General features: G+C 40.6%; 2 protein-coding genes across 4 annotated transcripts in view; both read right to left on the bottom strand.

The window, feature by feature from the left end:
- Positions 1–21,216, bottom strand: part of LOC310643865 (uncharacterized protein) — a 707,877-nt gene that overhangs the window by 4,810 nt on the left and 681,851 nt on the right. The window contains exon 4 of one of the 2 annotated variants that reach the window (XM_083368486.1): positions 8,480–8,498. The exons of the other annotated variant lie outside the window; for it this stretch is intronic. The gene's annotated coding sequence lies outside the window, so the exon portion shown is untranslated. Of the gene's footprint in view, positions 1–8,479; positions 8,499–21,216 lie in introns of those variants that run through there. 2 annotated transcript variants of the gene reach the window in all.
- The window catches only part of AIG1 (androgen induced 1), a 93,473-nt gene that overhangs the window by 63,644 nt on the left and 8,613 nt on the right, over positions 1–21,216 (bottom strand). For both annotated transcript variants that reach the window (XR_014493181.1, XM_083368537.1), the window contains exons 2-3: positions 9,634–9,789; positions 3,361–3,462 (exon numbers count right to left, since the gene is read on the bottom strand). Coding sequence is in view for 1 of the 2 variants with exons in the window: in XM_083368537.1 (XP_083224663.1) it covers positions 3,361–3,462; positions 9,634–9,789 (258 nt within the window). In the remaining variant the exon portion in view is untranslated. The remainder of the gene's footprint in view (positions 1–3,360; positions 3,463–9,633; positions 9,790–21,216) is intronic.

Here is a 21,216-nt window from a genome sequence, read left to right as displayed (position 1 = left end):
TATACTGATATAGTCGAAATCTGGCTTATGGATCCTATGTTTGATGTTAAAATTTTGGTTATGTAGAAGTAGAAGTAGATTGATAAATATAGACTCTCCAATTGGTAACGTGATGTATTAGGATATGAAATAAACAATGTTTATTAGGTAGAAGCTAGCTATTTAACTATTGATGTATGTTAGATGATACAATCTTTGGTGTAATAAGGGAACTTTGGGTTGTGAATACTACTTGGGATGTTAAAGGTTAAACTTGGATACTATAATTAACATCAAAATTAGATAAAATTTAGTAACAGGATATAGATATAACCTGTCGAAATTGGATTGACAAAATTTTCTCTAATTGACCATGCTATTCTTAGAAATTTGTTAGTTTAAATACGTTGTATTGAATGTTGAGGGAAATAGAGAAGGATGTTATGATAAGGTAACCCAAACTATGTATTGAAAACTCTGTTATTCAATTGATGACTACCCAGGTATTTATTTATTTTATTTATTTTATTGGATTTGTATAACGCCCTATTCCCGTAGGACTCAGGGCAGTTTACAGGGCAGTTAAAACCATGAATACAAAAAATTAAAAACAATTAAAACAATTAAATTAAATTCAAGCCCCAAGAGTAAATCTAAAACCCAGTTAAATTAACAACCCCACAGTCTGGACCAAACAGATCGAAGAGCCAAGTTTTCAGGTCCCGGAGAAATGAGCAAAGGTCGGGGGCAGTCCTAAGTTCTGTGGGTAGTTGGTTCCATAGGGCAGGCGCACCCACAGAGAACGCCGGCATTCATTAACCGGCGGTACCCTGAGAAGGCCCTCCTTGTGGGGGCGCACAGGACGATGGGAAGATGATGCCAGCAGCAGGTGTTCCCTTTAGTCCGGACCCAAGCCATTTAGGGCTTTATAGGTCATTACCAGCACCTTGAATCTCACCCGGAGGGCAACCGGAAGCCAATGTAGCTCACGGAGAAGAGGTGTTACACGGGAGTATCGGGAAGCTCCCATCAAAACTCGCGCGGCTGAATTCTGCACCAGTTGAAGCCTTTGGGTGGTCCTCAAGGGCAGCCCCATGTAGAGGGCATTGCAGTAGTCTAACCGGGAGGTCACAAGTGCATGAGTGACTGTACGTAGAGCATCTCGGTCCAGATAGGGACGCAACTGGCGCACCAGGCGAATCTGGGCAAAAGCCCCCTGGTCACGGCTCCTATATGATCTTCCAAACTGAGCCGTGAATCCAGGAGGACGCCCAAGTTGCGAGCCCTATCAACGGGGGGGGGGGGTAATACCTCATCCCCTATTGTTAATGATGGAGAAGGCTGGTCAGCCCGAGATGCCAGTATGAACAGCCACTCAGTCTTGTCAGGATTGAGACGAAGCCTGTTTGTCCCCATCCAAACCCGGACCGCCTCCAGGCAACGGGACATCATGGTGAGGGCATTACTGGGTTGGTTCGGGGTGGAAAGAAAAAGTTGGGTATCATCAGCGTACTGGTGATACCCCACCCCGAAACCACGAATGAGCTCACCCAGCGGCTTCATGTAGATGTTGAACAGGAGGGGAGAGAGGACCGACCCCTGAGGGACTCCACAAACGAGAGATCTCGGGGTGGACCTCTGTCCTCCCGTCAACACCGACTGTGAGCGGCCCAGGAGGTAGGAGGAGAACCACTGTAAAACAGTGCCTCCCACTCCCAGCCCCGAGAAGCCGCAGTAGGATACCATGGTCGATGGTATCAAAAGCTGCTGAAAGGTCTAATAGGACTAGGACAGAGGAACAACCCCTGTCCTGAGCCCGCCAGAGATCATTCACCAGTGCGACCAATGCCGTCTCTGTGCTATGCCCAGGTCTGAAACCCGATTGGTACGAGTCGAGATAATCAGTTTCCTCCAGGAACAGAGGGAGCTGATGCGCTACCACACTCTCAACAACCTTCGCCAAAAAGCGAAGGTTGGAGACAGGACAATAGTTATTCAAAATCGCTGAGTCCAGGGTGGGCTTTTTGAGGAGGGGCCTCACCACTGCCTCTTTCAAGGCAGAAGGGAAAACACCCTTGCTCAAAGAAGCAGTTATTACTGCCTGGAACCAGCCTCGTGTCTTCTCCCGGGCTGCATAAACCAGCCAGGAGGGGCACGGGTCCAATAAACAGGTGGTAGAGCTCAGCCTCCTCATGATCCTGTCCACCTCATTGGGGGTCATAGGATCGAACTCAGTCCAGATAACACTTTCAAGACCACTCGAATCCACCCTGTCAGATTCTGTCCAGTCAGAGTCCAAGCCGGCCCGAATCTGAGCAATTTTATCCGCAAGATGACGACTGAACTCCTCGGCCTGTCCCTGCAAGGGATCCTCCCTCTCCTCCCGATGAAGGAGGGAGCGAGTAACCTGAAACAGAGTGGCTGGGCGATTATCTGCGGACGCAATGAGGGTAGCGAAGTAATTAGACTTTGCCGTCCTCATTGCAGCGAGATAAGACCTTGTAAAGGCTCTTAGTCGCAATCGGTCAGGCTCAGATCGGCTGGATCTCCAACAGCACTTTAGACCCTGTCTCCGTTTCATCTCCTGGGGCTCCGAAGAAAACCATGGAGCCCACCGGGATCTGCGTCAGGTTAGGGGTCGCAAGGGGACAACACGGTCGAGCGCCTCAGTGGCAGCCCTTTCCCAGGCATCCACTAAGGCATCGGCCGAGCTGTCAGTGAGGGAGATAGGAACAGATGCAAGCGCCATCTGGAACCGATCAGGGTTCTAAATATATAGGTTGTAAATTGAAAAACTAATAAAACTTGTTTAAAAAAATGAAGTAAAGATATTCATTTCAGATAGTTAATACATAAAATCATGAATACTATAAAATATTCAGTAAAGAAATAAAGTTTTCATAAATAGGAGAAATATTGAGCCTTTTCCTCTTTCTTTAGAAAGTTGGGAAGGGAGGGAAATGAGGCTGTTTTTTAAAAGAATACTTTGATAATACTTTGTCACCATTAATGGGACTTGTGCTCATTTTAGCAGCACATATATTAAAATTTGAATAATACCATTAATGGGAACTAATATATTATGTATATTTTATAAATAATCATGTTTGAAACGGGAATTTTAACAGCTAATAACTTTGTGATTTCACATTTGTCTGTGGCCTTAATTTTGGCAAAACTATTTCCTTACTGATATTAATAGTAAATGACAGCTATTATAGAAAAGTTAGTCCTTTAAAAATATACCAGATATTTTTCTGCTATTATACTGTACTGTAGACATCCATGGACACTTCATATTATGTATTTCAATACCTAGAGATGAAAAAAAATGATTTTTTCTTAACATTCTTTAAAAGAAACAAGTGTTTTTGTACTTACCATTCCATGATTCAGCCAGGTTGGTATAAAATTATCAAGGAGCTTGGGGTAAACAAGTTCTCTGTCATAGATATAGATGCTCCAAAACATTAGCACAACAAACTGCGGCAAAGAGAAAAGAATACGTATATATGTATATAAAGTCATATTTTTACTGTAAGAATTACATTTTATCAGTATCAATCATCAACCAGTGACTACTGTTCTGTTGTGTGTACTTTTAATGTACAAACTAGTTTAAATCTAGGCTGGCTAGCTTATAGATACATGTAGGTAATCTTCACTTAGAAATGGTAAATTGGACTGGCAACTCCATAGTTAAGGACGACGGTAGTTGCAGAAATTTTAATTGTCATTGTTAAGTTAATTCCACATGGCTGCTAGGCATTACATCACATGACCTCTATTTGCAACCTCCTGCCAGCTTCTCAACTGACTTTGCTTGCTGGAAGCTTGCACTGAAAATTGCAGGTGGTGATCATGTGACTGAAGGATGATACAATTGTTATAACTGTGAGCCAGTTGCCAAGTATCTGAATCACTATCACATGACTGTGAGGACATTACGATAACTGCAATGACAAGGACTGATTGTAAGTCTCCTTTGTTCAGTGATGTGGTAAATTTGAATGACTGCCCTATGGTCAATTTTTTGTAACTTTGAATGGTCATTAAAACAAATGGTCATAAATCGAGGGTTATCTGTATTCATTATTATACTACAATCTATACTGTATGCAATTAGAGTAATATTCTGGATTACAGTAGTTTCCTCTAAACCACAAATAACCTATTAGATTTGGTACATTAGTGTCATGTATGGACTAACTGAATCATAGCAGATTCATCCCTCTAAACAGAAATACTTTAAGTACCAAATCATACTATACAAATATCACAGTTTATTCTTGCTCAATGCAGTTTATACTCAGAGTAGCCATGAACAATGAGCCTAGGAAATATGTGAACTCTATGTATTCTAATGTAAGATACTGAGTTGCATACTTGAGATATGCTTGTTAGCAGCACACTAACTATAAAGATGTTATAAAACGGGAGTAAGTACAATGCTGGACATAGTACAGATAATCATTGATTTACAATGGAATTGGGATTGGAATTTCTGTTGTTAAGCAATTGAGTCTGCTTAGCAATGGCAATCATGTTGCCATCATTAGTATCATTAGGTGAGGCAACGTCCTGCTGGCAACCTGCAATCAAAGTCTGTGGAGAAGCCTCGAGGAAATTGCAAGTCCCAGGCCAAGGTGTATACGAGGCATGGATGGCATGGTTAGGATTCACAAAAGTGCGAGGGGGAACAAGAAAGGCATGGTGTAGTTTGAAGAGAGTGCACACAGGTGCATATGAGGCATAGTGAGGGTCCAGAAGGGTGTGCAAGACATATGGCATGGGTCATGGAAGAGAAAGCGCATGGAGATGCGAGGAGGTGAATGAGAGGTGCTACGCATATCAGGGAGGCTATGCAGTGATGCACGAGGGTACACGACAGGCACTACACAGATCAAGGAGGATTTGCATGGCACAGATCAGAGAGGGTGCACAAGGGTGTGCACGAAAGGGGCTGTGTGGGTCAGGGAGGGTGGGTGGGGTTATGTGGGTGGCTAGGACAATATGAGCGCAGAGGACCTGGAGAGGGTGTGTTGGCTGGTGTGTCAAGAGTTTGACATGTCTACTCTAGGTTTTCTGTGGACTTCAGATCCAGAGTCTGACTTGGTCATTCTAAAATGCTGGATTTGTTCTTCTCCTGTTCTCTTGCAGCTTTACGTGTATGTCTGGAATCAGTGCATGACTTGTTTGGCTGATATTAGGGAAGTTTATGCTCTAAGCCAGAAATCCATTTAAGAGCCGATGCAGATGCACATATGCCACACTTGTCATACTTTCCTAAAAAAGCTAAAGCTAAAAATGCTGTGCCTTTTCCTGTCTTGCATAGTAACTCTATGATCCTAGGAAAGTAGGTGTTTGAATTATTGCATCCTTAAATCAAAAGTATATTTTCCTGTGATCAAGTCAAAACTATGAGAGCATAGGAACAGAGGAAGCTTCTTTAAGGAGGTGATGACAAATGTGGAAGGCATACCAACACAAATTTAAAATACAGCAGATCACGACTTAATATTATCCTGTGGAATTTTCTACTATAAAGCAGAATTCATGCTTTCTTTACCGATGGCAGGTTATACCAGTCCTGAGGCAGCAAAGCATATTCTACATACCATGACAATATTACTTCCGTGCCTAGCAGCTGGTACCTTTTTATTGCAATACTTGGTTTCTGCCAGACATAATGACACCTGTATAGTTTGAATGGTTCTACTTTTGATTCTGGAACATTAATCCAAAAAATTGGAGGATGGGGTCATCTATTTGCTTTATGGCAAACTACTGAATAGTTTCCATGTTGTCATTAGTAGGCCTTGGCTTCCACTTGCTATTTTCCCATGAATCTTATTTTTAATTAGGGTTCTTCACAGTCTAGTTAATCAGTTAACCGTGAAAATCCCTGAATGTTTTCCTGGGCTTCTTTATGACTTCTTTGTGACTGGAAAAATTTGTTAGCTCTTGGAGTGATTTTGATCACACAATCCATTTCAAGATTGTGTCTTGTTAATTCTGTATCAATTAAATCTAATCCAGATCTTTAGAAATTGTTTTGTAAATATTTCTAGGATGACAGGAATTGCTTTTTTACAGAGGTCTACAGATATTTCAGTGGGACGTTGTGTTCCTCTAGAACAGGGGTAGGCAACCTTGGCTCTTTTATGACTTGTGGACTTCCAACTCCCAGAATTCTTGAGCCAGCATGGCTGGCTCAGGAATTCTGGGAGTTGAAGTCCACGAGACATAAAAGAGCCAAGGTTGCCTACCCCTGCTCTAGAACATAACTTATGATGTAAGGAGACAAAATTCATGAGATTTGTATAGGACTAGGCTGACTCAAATCAGCTGTTTTAAGAGGAACTCACACAACTGATTTTAGCTATCTCTGTAACTGAATTAACTAAGCTAGTTGATTATTTTTCATATTTATGTATTACACATTGGATGTAGTAAGTGAAACTAGCACCAAACCTTGGTAATATTTAGTCACTGAGACTCCTGTTATACATCACTTGGGCCCACATGAAGATTTAACAGTGAAGATCAGATTCAGAGAATCTAAAAGGTGTATGTGTATAAATACGTTTTTAGATTTGTATTTTAAAAAATATAAAAATAGTTATGTAGTCCACAATATTTTTAACTTATAATACATATTTGTTAATCTGTTAGGATAAATATAACTTTAGATTTGTGTCAGGGAAAAGAAGAATGTTGTATTAGATGCAAGACACTGCAAGTATAAAATATTCTGCAAGAAGTATCTTGTGGCAGTATGTTTTTCACTCTGCAATGTTGACATGCGAATGAATGAAAGGTTAGACAATGGAGAAAATAATAAAAACAAGGTATTCTCATTTTTGTGAGATTATATTTCATTCAAGCTATCAACATGAACTGCCATATTAAACAAAAGCTTCCAGTGCAAGATTTCAAAAAGTAAATCTGATATTAATGGACGATTTTAAAAAGCTGGTATGCATTTGAATATTTTGTGAAGCACAGAAAGCTTACTGACCTTGCCAGTGAAGTAAAAGTGGAAAAGACAGGAAATTCCATCTGTCCCTAAACAAAGTCAGCCAATGAACATTGGTTGCAACCATCTGGTGCTCCAGGTGGCAAGAACTTCTTTAATGAAACAGGTAGGTTCAAAAAAGCATGCTTAAGCAAATGATTCTAATTTTAGTCAAGTTGCCCATTCAACGTTTCTTAAAACTCAACAATATCCCAATGGCCTAAAAATCTAAATGCCCCAATATATAATCGACATAATTACTAAAAAAATAGATCTGGATCAAAACAATTCCTTAAGATGTATCAACTCTAGAAATCTAGAAAAATACAATAAAATATTTCACACTTCTCTTTGGTTTTCCCCTCCCTTGCTGTTGCAGGCTTTTTCATTCTGCCAAAAGTTTCACTGATTCTTTGCTTTCCCTATTTATGATTCTTTACCTATATTTTCATTATCTGTTCAATTTTTTTAAGACAGCTTTCTAAAATTTCACTCAGACATTACTGTCCTCAGTTACAATGATAGTATTAAAACGTGCTTTTTAAGAAATTGCACCTATTAGATTTTATGGCTTCATCTCAGAAAACAGAAAAGGACTTTGTGTGTAGCAAAACTCTTTTAATGAACAAAAGCCTTCTGAATGTGCCTAATGAATGAAATTGAAAACGCAAAATATACAAAACTGATATACAAAGTGATACCTTAGTAAAAATATACAAAGATGATATACCAAGTTATGTAGCTATGCCCAGTTCAGTGCCTGTTCAAAGTTAGGATGGCACTGAATCAGTGGTAGTTAAACTCACACAGACAAATGATTGGATTTGGGCATTTGGCAACCAGTTCACACTTATCATAGTTGTTGCATCATCCCACAATTACGTGATCGCCATTGGTAACCTTCCCTGCTGGCTTCCCAGAAGCAAAGTCCCAGATATCTCATACTCCATAGCACCCACTCCACCAGCCTGCTCTTAATACCATGCATTGACCTGCAGCAACCTCTCTACTTGCAGCTCTCACCAACCTGCCTATGCTCCCTACCACCCACCCATAGTCTCCCCAACCTGCCTGTAGCCCCTGCTTGTTTGCCCACACTTCTTTGGGACTATGAATTCATGTTAAGGAGAAATTAAGTCAAGCGTTTCAATCAATTGCATTTTCAGCAGGTATGAATGTGGGACGTTTTGCCTTACTTAAAAGTACAGAATTCTGACTATTCATTAACCAAGTCTGATCTTCATAATACAGATATATAGAAGAGTGACTTGAACAACGTAACATTTCTCAGGAAACAGCTATTGAGGCTCACTAGGCTGTAAAAAGCGTCATTTCCAAAGCGTTTGGACTCCACCAGTCCACTATCAGGAAGATTATGTACAAATGGAGGCCATTCGACATCAATGTTATCCTCCCCAGAAGATCACACCAAGAACAAAACGTCATAATCCAGGAGCTTTCAGAGAAACCCAGAGAGAGCCACTACTCTTCAAAAAGAACACTGTTGCCAGTCTACAGTTTGCAAAACACCATGTGGATAGCCAGAAGGCTACTGGAAAAATGTTTTGTAGAAAGATGAAACCAAAAATAGAAAAATTTTGGTGTGAATGAAAAGTATTATGTTTGACAAAAGGCAAACCCTATTCCAGTGTATAAGAACATTTCTGTGAAACATGATGGTGGTAGTATCATGGTTTGGATCTGCTTTTCTGCCTCTTGAGGACTAGGACAACTTGCCATCAATGATCATGAGATATTAATGGAATGGGATGGAAACCATGAACTCTGAATTGCACCAGAAAATTCTAAAGAAAATGTCAGGGTATCTTGTCTGTGAACTGAAGCTGAAAATGGGTCATGTAGCAAGATAATAACCTTAAATAGATGAGTTGTACAACCAAAGCAGAAGAAATAAATATTTTAGAAAGGCTAAGTCAAAATCCTGACTTTAATCCTATAGATTAACAGTAATTGGAAATCTTTAGCTGCAGGAGAACACACTAGTAACTGAAAGCAAAGATTCATATACTTTTACCACAAATAAATATGTAGCTTTGGATTATTTTCCTCAGTGAATAAATGAACAAATCTAATGGTTCTGACTCACTTACATTCTCTTTAGTTTTAGAACTTGTGTAAAGAACAGATCATGTTTTAAGTCATGATGCTAAAATTTTGAAAATTAAAAACAATTCACAAACTTTTAAGTACTCTGTGCTCTTTTGCTGTTCTATTTCTCTGACAAACGCACTTTATATTGATTATCAGTGCTTTTAATTGTTTGAATCATTATTTTTATATTACAAGTGTCTCTAAATGTGAACTTGGAGGCATGACATATAGAGATAAATTATACATTTAAAGCTGGAAAATACAGTTCCTTTTTCTATATAGCAATCCTATATTGCCCATACTGAACTTATGTACTAAACATTTTTGTTAATATAATTACATTGAATGAATAAATAGAAACACTTATAAATGTAATAAATGAATGGCACTTTTAATATATAAAATTGCACTGGTGACTATGAGCTTTTCTTTAAATAATTGACATTTTAAAAACAGATTAAAAACCAAGAACCAACCAAGATCTCTAAATTGGAAGGAAATTCCTTTCTTTTCCTGGTACTTACAACCCCAACGGGAAAAGCTAAGACAGCCATCATCCAGTCACGGAGGGAGATGAGTTTTCTTAGTTGCCTTTCTTGTTCTTGGTTGTCGTTTCCTTTAGTCAGAAGGCTGGAAAGATCAGTCAGTACACAGATCCCAAAAAAGACTGCTTGAACAACCTGCATTAGAAATATCAACATATTGAAACATAAATACCTCAGTCTCAATAATATAATATTTAGCTGCAGATCCTTCCTAGTGGTGGTGACATTTGGCAGCAGTGAATTTATTGAGCTTTAAAAATGCCCAGGCATTATTGTGCAGCTGTACTCTGAAGCCTTGCTTCATAAAAAATAGAAGGAACTATAATCTTTACTATCCAGAGTAACTCTGGCTTAATAGTCAAACACTTTTTTCTAAAATGCAATGAAAATGTATTATTCTCATTTTCTGCTCTATCAAGTGTAAGTGCATTTCTTTATAGTGTTGGAAGCGCTTAGCAAAAATGGAAAGGTAGACAGGATATGTGCATTTATCCTGAACTCTTCCTCTTCAGTTATGGTATTAATGCCAATTCTGAAAACAAGGGCCAGTCTGGCATCATTCTGAAAAAAAAAATACTATACTGTCTATCTCTGTGGATGTTTTTCTCACTTAATGCACCAACATTACATTTCTGGTTCCCACTGTCAACAACATCTTTGCACTTTTGCCATGTATGAAAAAAACATAAAACTCATCCTGACATCTACTTAAGTAACCATCAACTTTTATTTTAAAAAGCTCTAAATTATATGCTAACTGCTGTTTCTTCTGAACTGTAAGTACAACATCTGCCCTGTTACTTTCCATGTCCTGGAAGGCAGGAAAAAAGGCAGGGCATTTTTATCCATTTAGCAAATATGTGTTTATGTGGAATATATTTTTACTAGATTACATTTCATACTATTTTTTCTAAAGTTTAATTTTGCTTGACTCTTATTCAGCACATACAATTATTTTGAATTAAATATATATTTATATTATACACAGTATTAGAGCTGTGATTAGTGATATATTCTAGACCACGGGTGTCAAACTCGCTGCGTCATGTGACGTGTTGCGATGTATCATGACTTTTTTCGCATTGCCGGAGCTGGGATAGGCGCGGCCTCTGCATGATGCAAGCAGCCCATGGACTGGCAGTTTGACACCCCTGTCGTAGACCATCTGCCAAGCATCAATTAATAATGGGAAAGGCCATCAAAAAGCCAGGTAAACTTTGGCTTCACTTGTTAAGTAAGGAAAGAAACATTTATCACAGATTTTTAAAGAAAGTTGTACTTATGGATTAAGTTTACAATATCTTGAAAACTCTATCATGTTTTAAAATAAATAGTTCACTCAACCAAAAAGCAATGATTTTGTCAGAATCCATTTATATCACATTTCATAAATGTATAGGTAGAACATTGTGCTTATTCTGGGGATTCTGCCATCTCTCCGAGGTGGGGGGGAGAGGACGGTTACTTAGATTGAAATAGGCGATCTTCAAACACCAGGGAAACGTTTAATCTGGGGGAGGGAGGGGGAGAGACAGATCTGGATCACATCTTTATTTACAACTGAAAAAGGAAGAAGCAATAACAATAAAAACAAGAAGAGTTCCCTTTCCCACGGAAGGGCCTGACACCTAAGTAAAATGATGGGAGCCTGACCAAATGGATGAGGGGAGGGGGTTGAAATGGGAATGCTTTATATAGGATTGAAATGTAACTTTGTTAGATTCTGTCTTGTATTGCCACAATCGATTCCATCCTAGTAAACATTTTCCTTTTGGACTAAACTTGCATCCAAGAGTTCTTATTTCCTAAGATGTGGATTGAGGTGGGTCCTGACAGTAGACGGGATCTGCTATAAGAGTCAACCTGGAAGGGAAAACCTTACCAGGGGACTTTGCAACAAATACAATGTCTGGCGACGAAACAAGAGAGGAGGGAAGCCCCATGGAGGGGGAGTCTTCCCCCCAAATGGAATCCCAGAGACGATGGGAAGCTGAAGCAGCATATTACCCCAGGGAAGAAGCAGTGGAGCAGTACGACCAAAAACCCCGGTGGTCGATGGGCGTTGGAAGGAAAAGTGAGTGGTAAAAGGCATCGAGGGAAGTAACCCTGAGACGGAGCTACCACCAACCGAAATGGAGGCAGGAGATGGAGAGCTCACTGCACGCCAGTGAGGAGGAGCGGATCCTGGAAAAGGCCATTGATCTGATGAAAGCAACCCTGAGCTCACTAAGGGAGGAGAGAGCTGAAAATCGCAACCGAGGCAGCGCCTGGGGACGCAACTGGAAAGGTGAGGGGATCCAGCACCTGAAACCCCGGGGCCGTCCAATGGAACAGGAATTGCTGCCTCAGCAGTACCCCTGCCCCAGAACCACAGACGGGGACCAGGATGAGGAGCGATACCGGCCACGGCGCAGACAACGCTCCAGCCAAAGACTCCCGCCCCTGGAAGTCAAATTCAAGGGGGAGCCATTACGACTGGGATTCTTCCTAACCCAAGTCCTCAGCTACATGGAACAATACGGCCAGGATATCCCTAGTGACAAAACACGCATCCGAATTGTGCAATCCGCCCTGGACGGATCGGCTGCAGACTGGGTGGTGAACTTGCATGACTCCAACGCCCCAGAACTCGACGACTTCAACCGATTCATGTCATCTTTGAGGCGGCGGTTCGAGGATCCTTTGGCTGACTGTAAGGCCCGGGAGAGAATCAAAACGGTGAGGCAGGGCAGGCGAGCAGTGGCCGAATATACCCAAGAATTCCGAGCCATTGCCAGCAAGCTGAACTAGCCAGAAGACATACTCCTTAGCCACTCCAAAGACAGTCTAAACTATGACCTGTATGACGCTTGCCTGCCTCGAGGAGATCCACCCCATCTCGATGACTGGTACATCCTGGCGGAGGAAGTGGAAATAGACCTACTGAAGAGACACCGCAGAGGAAAACCATGGGGCCGCCTGCCACCCGAGCAAACACGCGAGGGGGAAAAACCACCAGCCACAGCCAAAAATTCGATGGGTTGTTTCAACTGCGGGAGAGAGGGCCACCGTGCTGCAGAATGTCGTTCAAAAGCACCCCATGAAAACCAGAGGCATCATTCTCCAAGAAGCCGGGGAAGTCCCAAGGCAACACAAAAGAATCTTCCATGAAGGGGACAGAGGCTGTAGAGTCCACAATTCCTGCCAGGAACTGGGATTGGACTCCGGCCTGCACCGCAGGGATGGTGGACAACTCGGAAGACAGCTCAGAGGGAGAACCATTGGTAAGTGGACCCCTTCCACCCATACTTAAGACAGTGACTATATTTTATTTATTTATTTATTTATATTACATTTATATCCCGCCCTTCTCCAAAGACTCAGGGCGGCTTACAAGCTTAACAGTAGCCGTCATTCTATGTATATGCCTGCTTGTTAGGGCTTTCACCCCCCAAGCGGCATTATTACAAAGTCAGCTTATTGCCCCCAACAATCTGGGTCCTCATTTTACCTACCTCGGAAGGATGGAAGGCTGAGTCAACCTTGAGCCTGGTGGGATGCAAACCTGCATTAGCTTCCTCTATTTAATTTAATTTAATTTAATTTAATAATTTAATTTGTATACCGCCCTTCTCCCGAAGGACTCTATGCCTGAAGCAGCCAAAATAAAAGCTCTGATAGACTCTGGGTGCATCTGCTGCCTTATCAGCCCAACGCTGGTGGAGAGATTGAGCATCCCAGTGAGGAGGCTAAAACAACCAATCTCTTTTAGACAATTAGATGGGACAATAGCAGGGGGGGGAACCAGCCACCCTAGCCACTTTACCAATCCACCTATCACTGGGGCCCCATGAGGAGGACATAACGTTTATAGTGGCCCCAGGCATGGAATGCCCAATGATTCTAGGACTGGAATGGCTGAAGAAATGGAACCCCGGGATAAACTGGAGGACAGCAGAACTCAATTTCCCAAAGGGGGGGCAGAAGAACTTAGACTCCAAAAGCACCCCCCCAAACCAGAGGGAGGAGGCAGCAGCAGTGGGGGAAGAGAAGAAGTTACCAGAGATACCGGAGGAATACAGGGACCTTGCTGAGGTTTTCAGCGAGGAACGGGCAGATGAGCTTCCCCCCCCCACCGCCCCACTGACTGTTCTATAGAATTCAAACCTGGGGCAAAACTCCCAAAACCCAGGATGTATGCCATGAGCCCAAGGGAAATGGCAGAAATGGAAAGATTCATAAAGAAAAACTTAGAAAGAGGCTTCATTGAGCCTGCCAGACCCAAAGTGGCTGCCCCAGTTCTGCTCAGGGAAAAGAAGGATGGTTCTTACCGCTGTTGTATAGATTATAGGAATTTGAATACAATTAGTGAATGCAATCGAAGGATATGCTATCCCACCTATCGAAAGGAAGGATTTTCACTAAACTAGACCTGAGGGAAGCATATTACCGCATTAGGATTAAGGAAGGAGATGAATGGAAGACTGCATTCAACTGCCCATTGGGTTGCTATCAGTTCAAAGTACGGCCATTTGGACTGCAAGGCCCCCCCGCAGTATTTATGCAATTAATTAATGACGTGCTTAGGGAGCACCTTTATAAGGGGGTCCTGGTTTACCTGGACGACATCCTTATCTTCACAGAATCCAAAGAGGAACATATCAAACTAGTCAGAGCAGTCCTGAAAAAGTTGCGAGCTGCCCACCTATATGCTAATCTATCAAAGTGCGAATTCCACCAGGAAAAAAATTGACTACCTGGGATATCGCATATCCCCAGAGGGCATAGAAATGGACCCTGAGAAAGTTAGGGCAGTATTAGAGTGGGCACCCCCCCGCACACGGAAGCAATTGCAAAGTTTCCTGGGGTTTGCAAATTTCTACCGCCAATTCATCCCTGCATTTGGCCAAATAGCCATGCACCTGACAAACTTGTTGAAAACGAAAGGGGGGTCCCCCGTGAAATCCAGCCAGCCTGTAAAGTGGACAATGGAGTGTCAAGCAGCATTTGAGAGGCTAAAGAGACTTTTTTCTGCTGAACCTGTCCTAAAACACCCAGATCCCGACAAACCTTTTGTAATACTGGCAGATGCGAGTGATGTAGCAGTAGGAGCCGTACTATTACAAGAAAATGATGGGGGACGTTGCAACCATGCGCATACACATCCAGAAAACTCACAGAAACAGAACAATGTTGGCCAATATGGGAAAAAGAGGCATTCTCGTTGAGGTGGGCATTACTAACATGGCGCCAATTTTTAGAAGGAAATAAAATACCTTTCCAGGTCTGGACAGACCACAAGAATTTGGAAGCACTAAAAACGCCCAGGAAGCTCACTCCTAAGCAAGCCCGCTGGTCCCAACATTTTCACCAATTCAATTTCACTCTCAAACACTTACCGGGGGGAAAGAACTTCCTGGCAGATGCATTACCCCGCATGCCCCAATATAACAGCACAAGTGTTACTGACTTTAAACCACTTGTACCGGAACAACAACTGGCAGCACCAGTCACCACCAGGGCACAAGAAAAAATGAAGCCGAAGGCAGATAGCCAAACTGGAATAGAATTCAGGAAGTCTTTGGAAAGTGATGAATGGGCAACTGTGCCATGATACAAAATCAGCAGGACACTTTGGCTTGGTAAAAACCTTACACTTAACTAAAAGGCAATTTTGGTGGCCATCTATGAAAAAGGACATAGAAAGCTATGTGGGTAGCTGTCAAATTTGCGCGATGGCCAAAAGACTGCAAGGGAAACCGCCAGGTCTGTTACAACCGGTGGCGAACCCCTCAGCCCCATGGAAAGAAATAGCCATGGATTTTATCGTAGAACTGCCAGAAAGTAATGGAAACACCGTAGTCTGGACTGTCACAGATCTGTTCTCTAAGCAAGTACATTTCATACCTTGTCAAAAAATCCCGACCGCAAAAGCATTAGCAAAACTTTTTCTACAGCATATTTACAGATTGCACGGGGTACCACAACGCATCATATCTGACAGAGGGGTGCAATTTACGTCAGCATTTTGGAAAGAATTTTTATCCCTCTTAGGAACCACCCAAGGACCGTCATCTAGTCACCATCCTCAGACGGACGGAGCTTCTGAAAGACTTAATAATGTACTTGAACAATATCTGAGATGCTTTATTAATTTTCAGCAGTCCGACTGGACGGACCTACTGCCTTTCGCAGAAGTAGCATATAATAATGCAGTCCACTCAAGCACAGGTTACACCCCTTTTCAAGTAGCTACAGGCCAGAGTTTCAACCCAATACCAGAACTAACCGCAAAAGAACCGGTCATCCCTGATCTGTAGGAATGGATTGCTCAATTACAAAATACATGGCCAATCGTTAGGAAAGCGTTGGAAGATGCCAGAAAAGCATACAAGACACAGGCAGACAAAAAAAGAACCGATCCCACACCATTTAGGGTAGGAGAGATGGTATATTTATCCACAAAATACCTGAAATCACTCCAACCCTGTAAAAACCTAGGACCAAAATATATTGGACCTTTTCCAATTAAAAGAATCAGAAACCCAGTAACAGTAGAATTAGAACTACCCAAAAATCTTAGACGAATACACCCAACCTTTCACTGCAGTCTAATAAAGAGAGAACAATAATCACCACTACGAGCAAAAATCCTACCACCACCGCCCCCCATCATGGTGGAAGGAGAACAACATTTTGAAGTGAAAGAAATCTTATATTCCAGAAAACACCATGGAATGATACAATATTTAGTGGCATGGAAACACCTCCCCTCCTCAGAAAATGAGTGGGTTAACAAACTCCATGTTAAAGCACCTAGGTTGCTTAAGAGGTTTCATACAGAATATCCGAACAAACCAGGCTAACATTTATATGTTTTCTTTTCCCCACAGATGGACTCATCTTTTTTCTGAAAGGAGAGCCGATTGTCAGAATCCATTTATATCACATTTCATAAATGTATAGGTAGAACATTGTGCTTATTCTGGGGATTCTGCCATCTCTCCGAGGGGGGGGGAAGAGGACGGTTATTTAGATTGAAATAGGCGATCTTCAAACACCAGGGAAATGTTTGATCTGGGGGAGGGAGGGGGAGAGACAGATCTGGATCGCATCTTCATTTACAACTAAAAAAGGAAGAAGCAATAACAATAAAAACAAGGAGAGTTCCCTTTCCCACGGAAGGGCCTGACACCTAAGTAAATGATGGGAGCCTGACCAAATGGATGAGGGGAGGGGGTTGAAATGGGAATGCTTTATTTAGGATTGAAATGTAACTTTGTTAGATTCTGTCTTGTATTGCCACAATCGATTCCATCCTAGTAAACATTTTCCTTTTGGACTAAACTTGCATCCAAGAGTTCTTATTTCCTAAGATGTGGATTGAGGTGGGTCCTGACAGATTTAGAGAAGTCTGATAAGTAGCAGACAAATTATTTATGTGAAAATTCTAAAATATACAGAAAACATCTCATGGTCCAAAACAAAGTGGCTTTTCTAATTAAAGTTAAGTAAAATAAAGGCAAGATTTTGTCCTATTAGGATACCTCTGTAACATCAAAATGTTAAACCTATAACTGTTTGAATTTAAAATTATTAAATTTTTCCTTATCTTGTCATATTCAAATAATTCTTGGCTGTATTTTCATATATTCCTGGAAGCTTTAAAAATTTAGGAAGACAAGAGGTCTGGATAAAACTACATTACTATATAAAAACAACTCATCCATGTTGTTACCAGGAGTCCATATTCGATGGGGGAGAAGGGAAATTAATTTAACTGGTATTTGCCACACACTAGCTGTACACCAATTCAAGCAATGCATTAGTATTGTGCGTGTTGTTTATGTTACAAGACTGTTTAATGCTTTCCTTTCTGACCTTTCTGGAATACTTAACTTATTATACTCTTGCTCGGTTATTTTTATCCAATTTTCATCTACCCACCTCAGCTTGAGGATTATGTCTCAATTTCACACTGAGCTTCTCTTCTCTATTAATTTATTAATGCAGATCTTAATCACTATAAACCATAAATACAGCATAAGGTATTACTAAAATCATGTAGCCATCTATGCACTAGTTGAATAAATATAAATTAGTAATGAACAAGAACATCCATAAAGCTGGAGACCACTTTGATGTCTGAGACTCAAGTAACTTCAGAATCAATTAGAGAAACACCAAAGATGCCATATTTCAAGACTCTTAGCCTTGTGAGTATGATATGGAATTCCTAAAGCCATTCACAAAGAATCTACAGCATTATGACTCCAAAAATTATCATATGCTTTGACTGTTCATCACTAATTAACCCAGTAATTTTTGAAAATTTTCAGCAAGATTTCCCTTTGAGGTGATTTAAATTGATTATTTTTGGCCACCAAACACTTTTAATTTTGTTTTTGCTATCTCTGAATTTTGGACCCATACTTTGTACATCATCAGAAAATAAAACTTTTATGCATGTATTTAATTAGCTAAACTGAAAAAAGCAAAATACAGTACAAATAATTTGGACTCTTCTGACAAAATTCATCTCTCTCTCCAGTTCTATAATATCAGAATGCATGCAACTGAATAGGAAAAGGATCCAATACTATTGAATATTACTAAAATCTCCCTAAGGATTTACTAGAAAAAAATCATTTGGTCTTTTTTAGAAATTTAGAAATGAAACAAAATCTACATGCAGAGACAAACTTAATGCAGAATAACATGAAACATGAACCCAAATGACTCAATCCAGCTTTGTAAAAATGCAAGCATCTTTGCATAGTAGATAATATTTCTCCTCCTTAACTTATTTCAAGTTTGTTTGTTAGTATCCTGCCTTTATTTTTTAAAAATAACTCAAGGTGGCCAACATGTCTAATGCACATTCCTTCTCCTATTATCTCTGTAACAATAACCCTGGGAGGTGTGTTGGGCTGAGAGTGTGTGCCTGGCCCAAAGTCACACAGCTGGCTTTCACGGCTAACCTACACACACAAACACACACGCACACACAGAGACAGACACAGAGAGACAGAGACAGTTTCCAGTCAATAAATGCTCATCCTATCCAAACATACCTAACCACTTCTGTCACTACAACAGTAAACCATTTAGTAAACTAAATTACAAACATTGTGATATCATTAAGACCTAGTCAATCTTGAAAATTAACATGATTAAAAATTGTTGTCAGAACAGATCCGTAGATCAAATATCCATAAATCATGAACCTGTGCTATAACAGCTATAGTAATTTTGACTGAAACATTTGCCCAGATTAGCTATTTCAGTAAGATATTCATGAGAGAAATTGTTCAGTTATTTAGACAAATACTACTGAATCCCTCAAGATTATAAACAATTTTTAAAATTTATAATTAAGCACCATATTCTATCTGTTTTCTATATCAACAATAATTTGCCAATAACTTGTCAACATGGCAACTGCTTTAGAAAGAAGGTTGCAGTTTACTGAAGAGGAGAGCCAGACAGGAAGATAGCTCTAGAAAAAAGAGAGCAAGGACATGTAGGGAGTGGGTTTTTATACCCTCTGGGGCTCTTGAGATTGTTTCCTGTTCCTGTTTGAGGCTTTGTATTTCCTATGTCATGTATTTTGACCTGAGTCTGGGTGTGCCTTTCTGGTATTCTGATGCTGGTGGGTTAATCCTATTATGTCCCAAGGGTCATATCCTGCTTCCCTGTGGCTGTGGCTGATGACTCTTAAGATTTTTGGTGTCGATTCTAGGGATCTTTCTTCCTAATTCGTTTCCTGACTCCACTCTTTCTGACAAGATTATCTGCATTTCTACAGAGCTGGTTTCTGCTTGGGGGAGGGAGACTTGGGGCTATTAAGAAAACTGGGCATGCTTTTCTGTCTCTTTAAGATCCTTTTGAGGAAATATATTTTTCTGCCCTTTTAATATTTCCTTCTCTGGGGGGCTGACTTCCCACACCACCAAAATGTTTGCTCCTCAGAGCAAATTCCCCAGTGCAACCACATTACCACCACATCTTTAAAAAGATATTAGATCCTTTTTAACATTAGCAGTTACTACCTTAACTACCATTCTTGATGTGTTTTCATAACTTGCAATAATGATCCTTCACACTCAAAAAATGGTAAGAGTATCATATTACTGCTAAGCTTGTAAGCCGCCCTGAGTCTTCGGAGAAGGGCGGGATATAAATGGAATTAAAATAAATAAATAATAAATAAATAAATATTTAACCAAGCTGGGGGCACGAAGGGAGGCTCAGCCAATCTCAATGTATACATGGTTGTACTTTGACAATAAAGGTTCATTCATTAATTCATTCATTCATATTTAACAAAAGACGATAGAAGAAATTCTGCTTCATCTTCCAGACCTCCTCTCCCCGTTTTTGAGTGCAATAGGTCAAAGAATATGGAGGTCTCAAAAAGACAGAGGAATAATATCTCAAAGAAAAGAAAGATAAGTAAACTGGAAAGGGAACTAGGTGGCATTTCCCATTTACTTAGAAATCTATCTTTATGAATATATAGATTTCCACCATCTGGTAGCAACCTTGTTAGTACTACTTTGTAAATTATCATCAGCTTAAATATCTACATACATATATGGAAAACAAAGTATCATAATTGACCATAAGAATATTAATTAAGAGAACTGCAAGGGCTTGTTCAGACAATCACAAAGAGTCAACAATGATTTTGACTCATATTTATAGGTCATATATATCAGAATGGTTTTGATATTTTGAATTAACATTATTAATATTTAAATACTGATAGCAAAACAAAAGCCAGATTGGCGTAGTGGTTACAGATCCTAGGCTTGAAACTGGAAGACTGAAAGTGCTACTCCTGCCTTTGATATGAAGTCAGCTGGGTAACCTTTGACAATCACTTTCTGTCTCAGCCTTAGTAAAATGACAGTGCAAACCACTTCTGAAAAATGTTAAGAAAATGCTAAGAAAACTGGGGTGGTGGGTGGGGAAGAGGTTATGAATAAACTAAACAGGAGTTTACCATACCAGACATTAGGTAAAGGTAAAGGTAAAGGTTCCCCCGCACATGCGTGCTAGTCGCTTCCAACTCTAGGGGCCGGTGCTCATCTCCGTTTCAAAGCCGAAGAGCCAGCGCTTGTCCGAGGACATCTCCGTGGTCATGTGGCCGGCATGACTAGACGCCAAAGGCACACACAACGCTGTTACCTTCCCACCGTAGTGGTCCCTATTTTTCTACTTGCATTTTTTACGTGCTTTCGAACTGCTAGGTTGGCAGAAGCTGGGACGAGTAACAGGCGCTCACTCTGTTACACGGCACTCGGGATTCGACCTGCCAAACTGCCGACCTTCTGATCGACAAGCTCAGTGTCCTAACCCACTGAGCCACCACGTCCCATACCAGATATTACTTAATTAGAAATACAATACTCTCAATTTAAAGTATATATTAGAATACAAGTATATATTAGAATGCCTGAACACATTATTTGAGAACTCAGACTTCAACTAAATTTTACCTTCTGGACATTTTTTTAAATTGAACCTAGGAAAATTCCAAGTACGTTAATTTCCAAGCACTTCAAAAATACACATTCA

The sequence above is a fragment of the Vipera ursinii genome (genome assembly GCF_947247035.1).
Source record: "Vipera ursinii genome assembly, chromosome: 1".
Taxonomy (NCBI): Eukaryota; Metazoa; Chordata; class Lepidosauria; order Squamata; family Viperidae; genus Vipera; species Vipera ursinii.
Note: the sequence above shows the minus strand (reverse complement) of the source record. Positions and strands in the feature narration are given on the sequence as shown.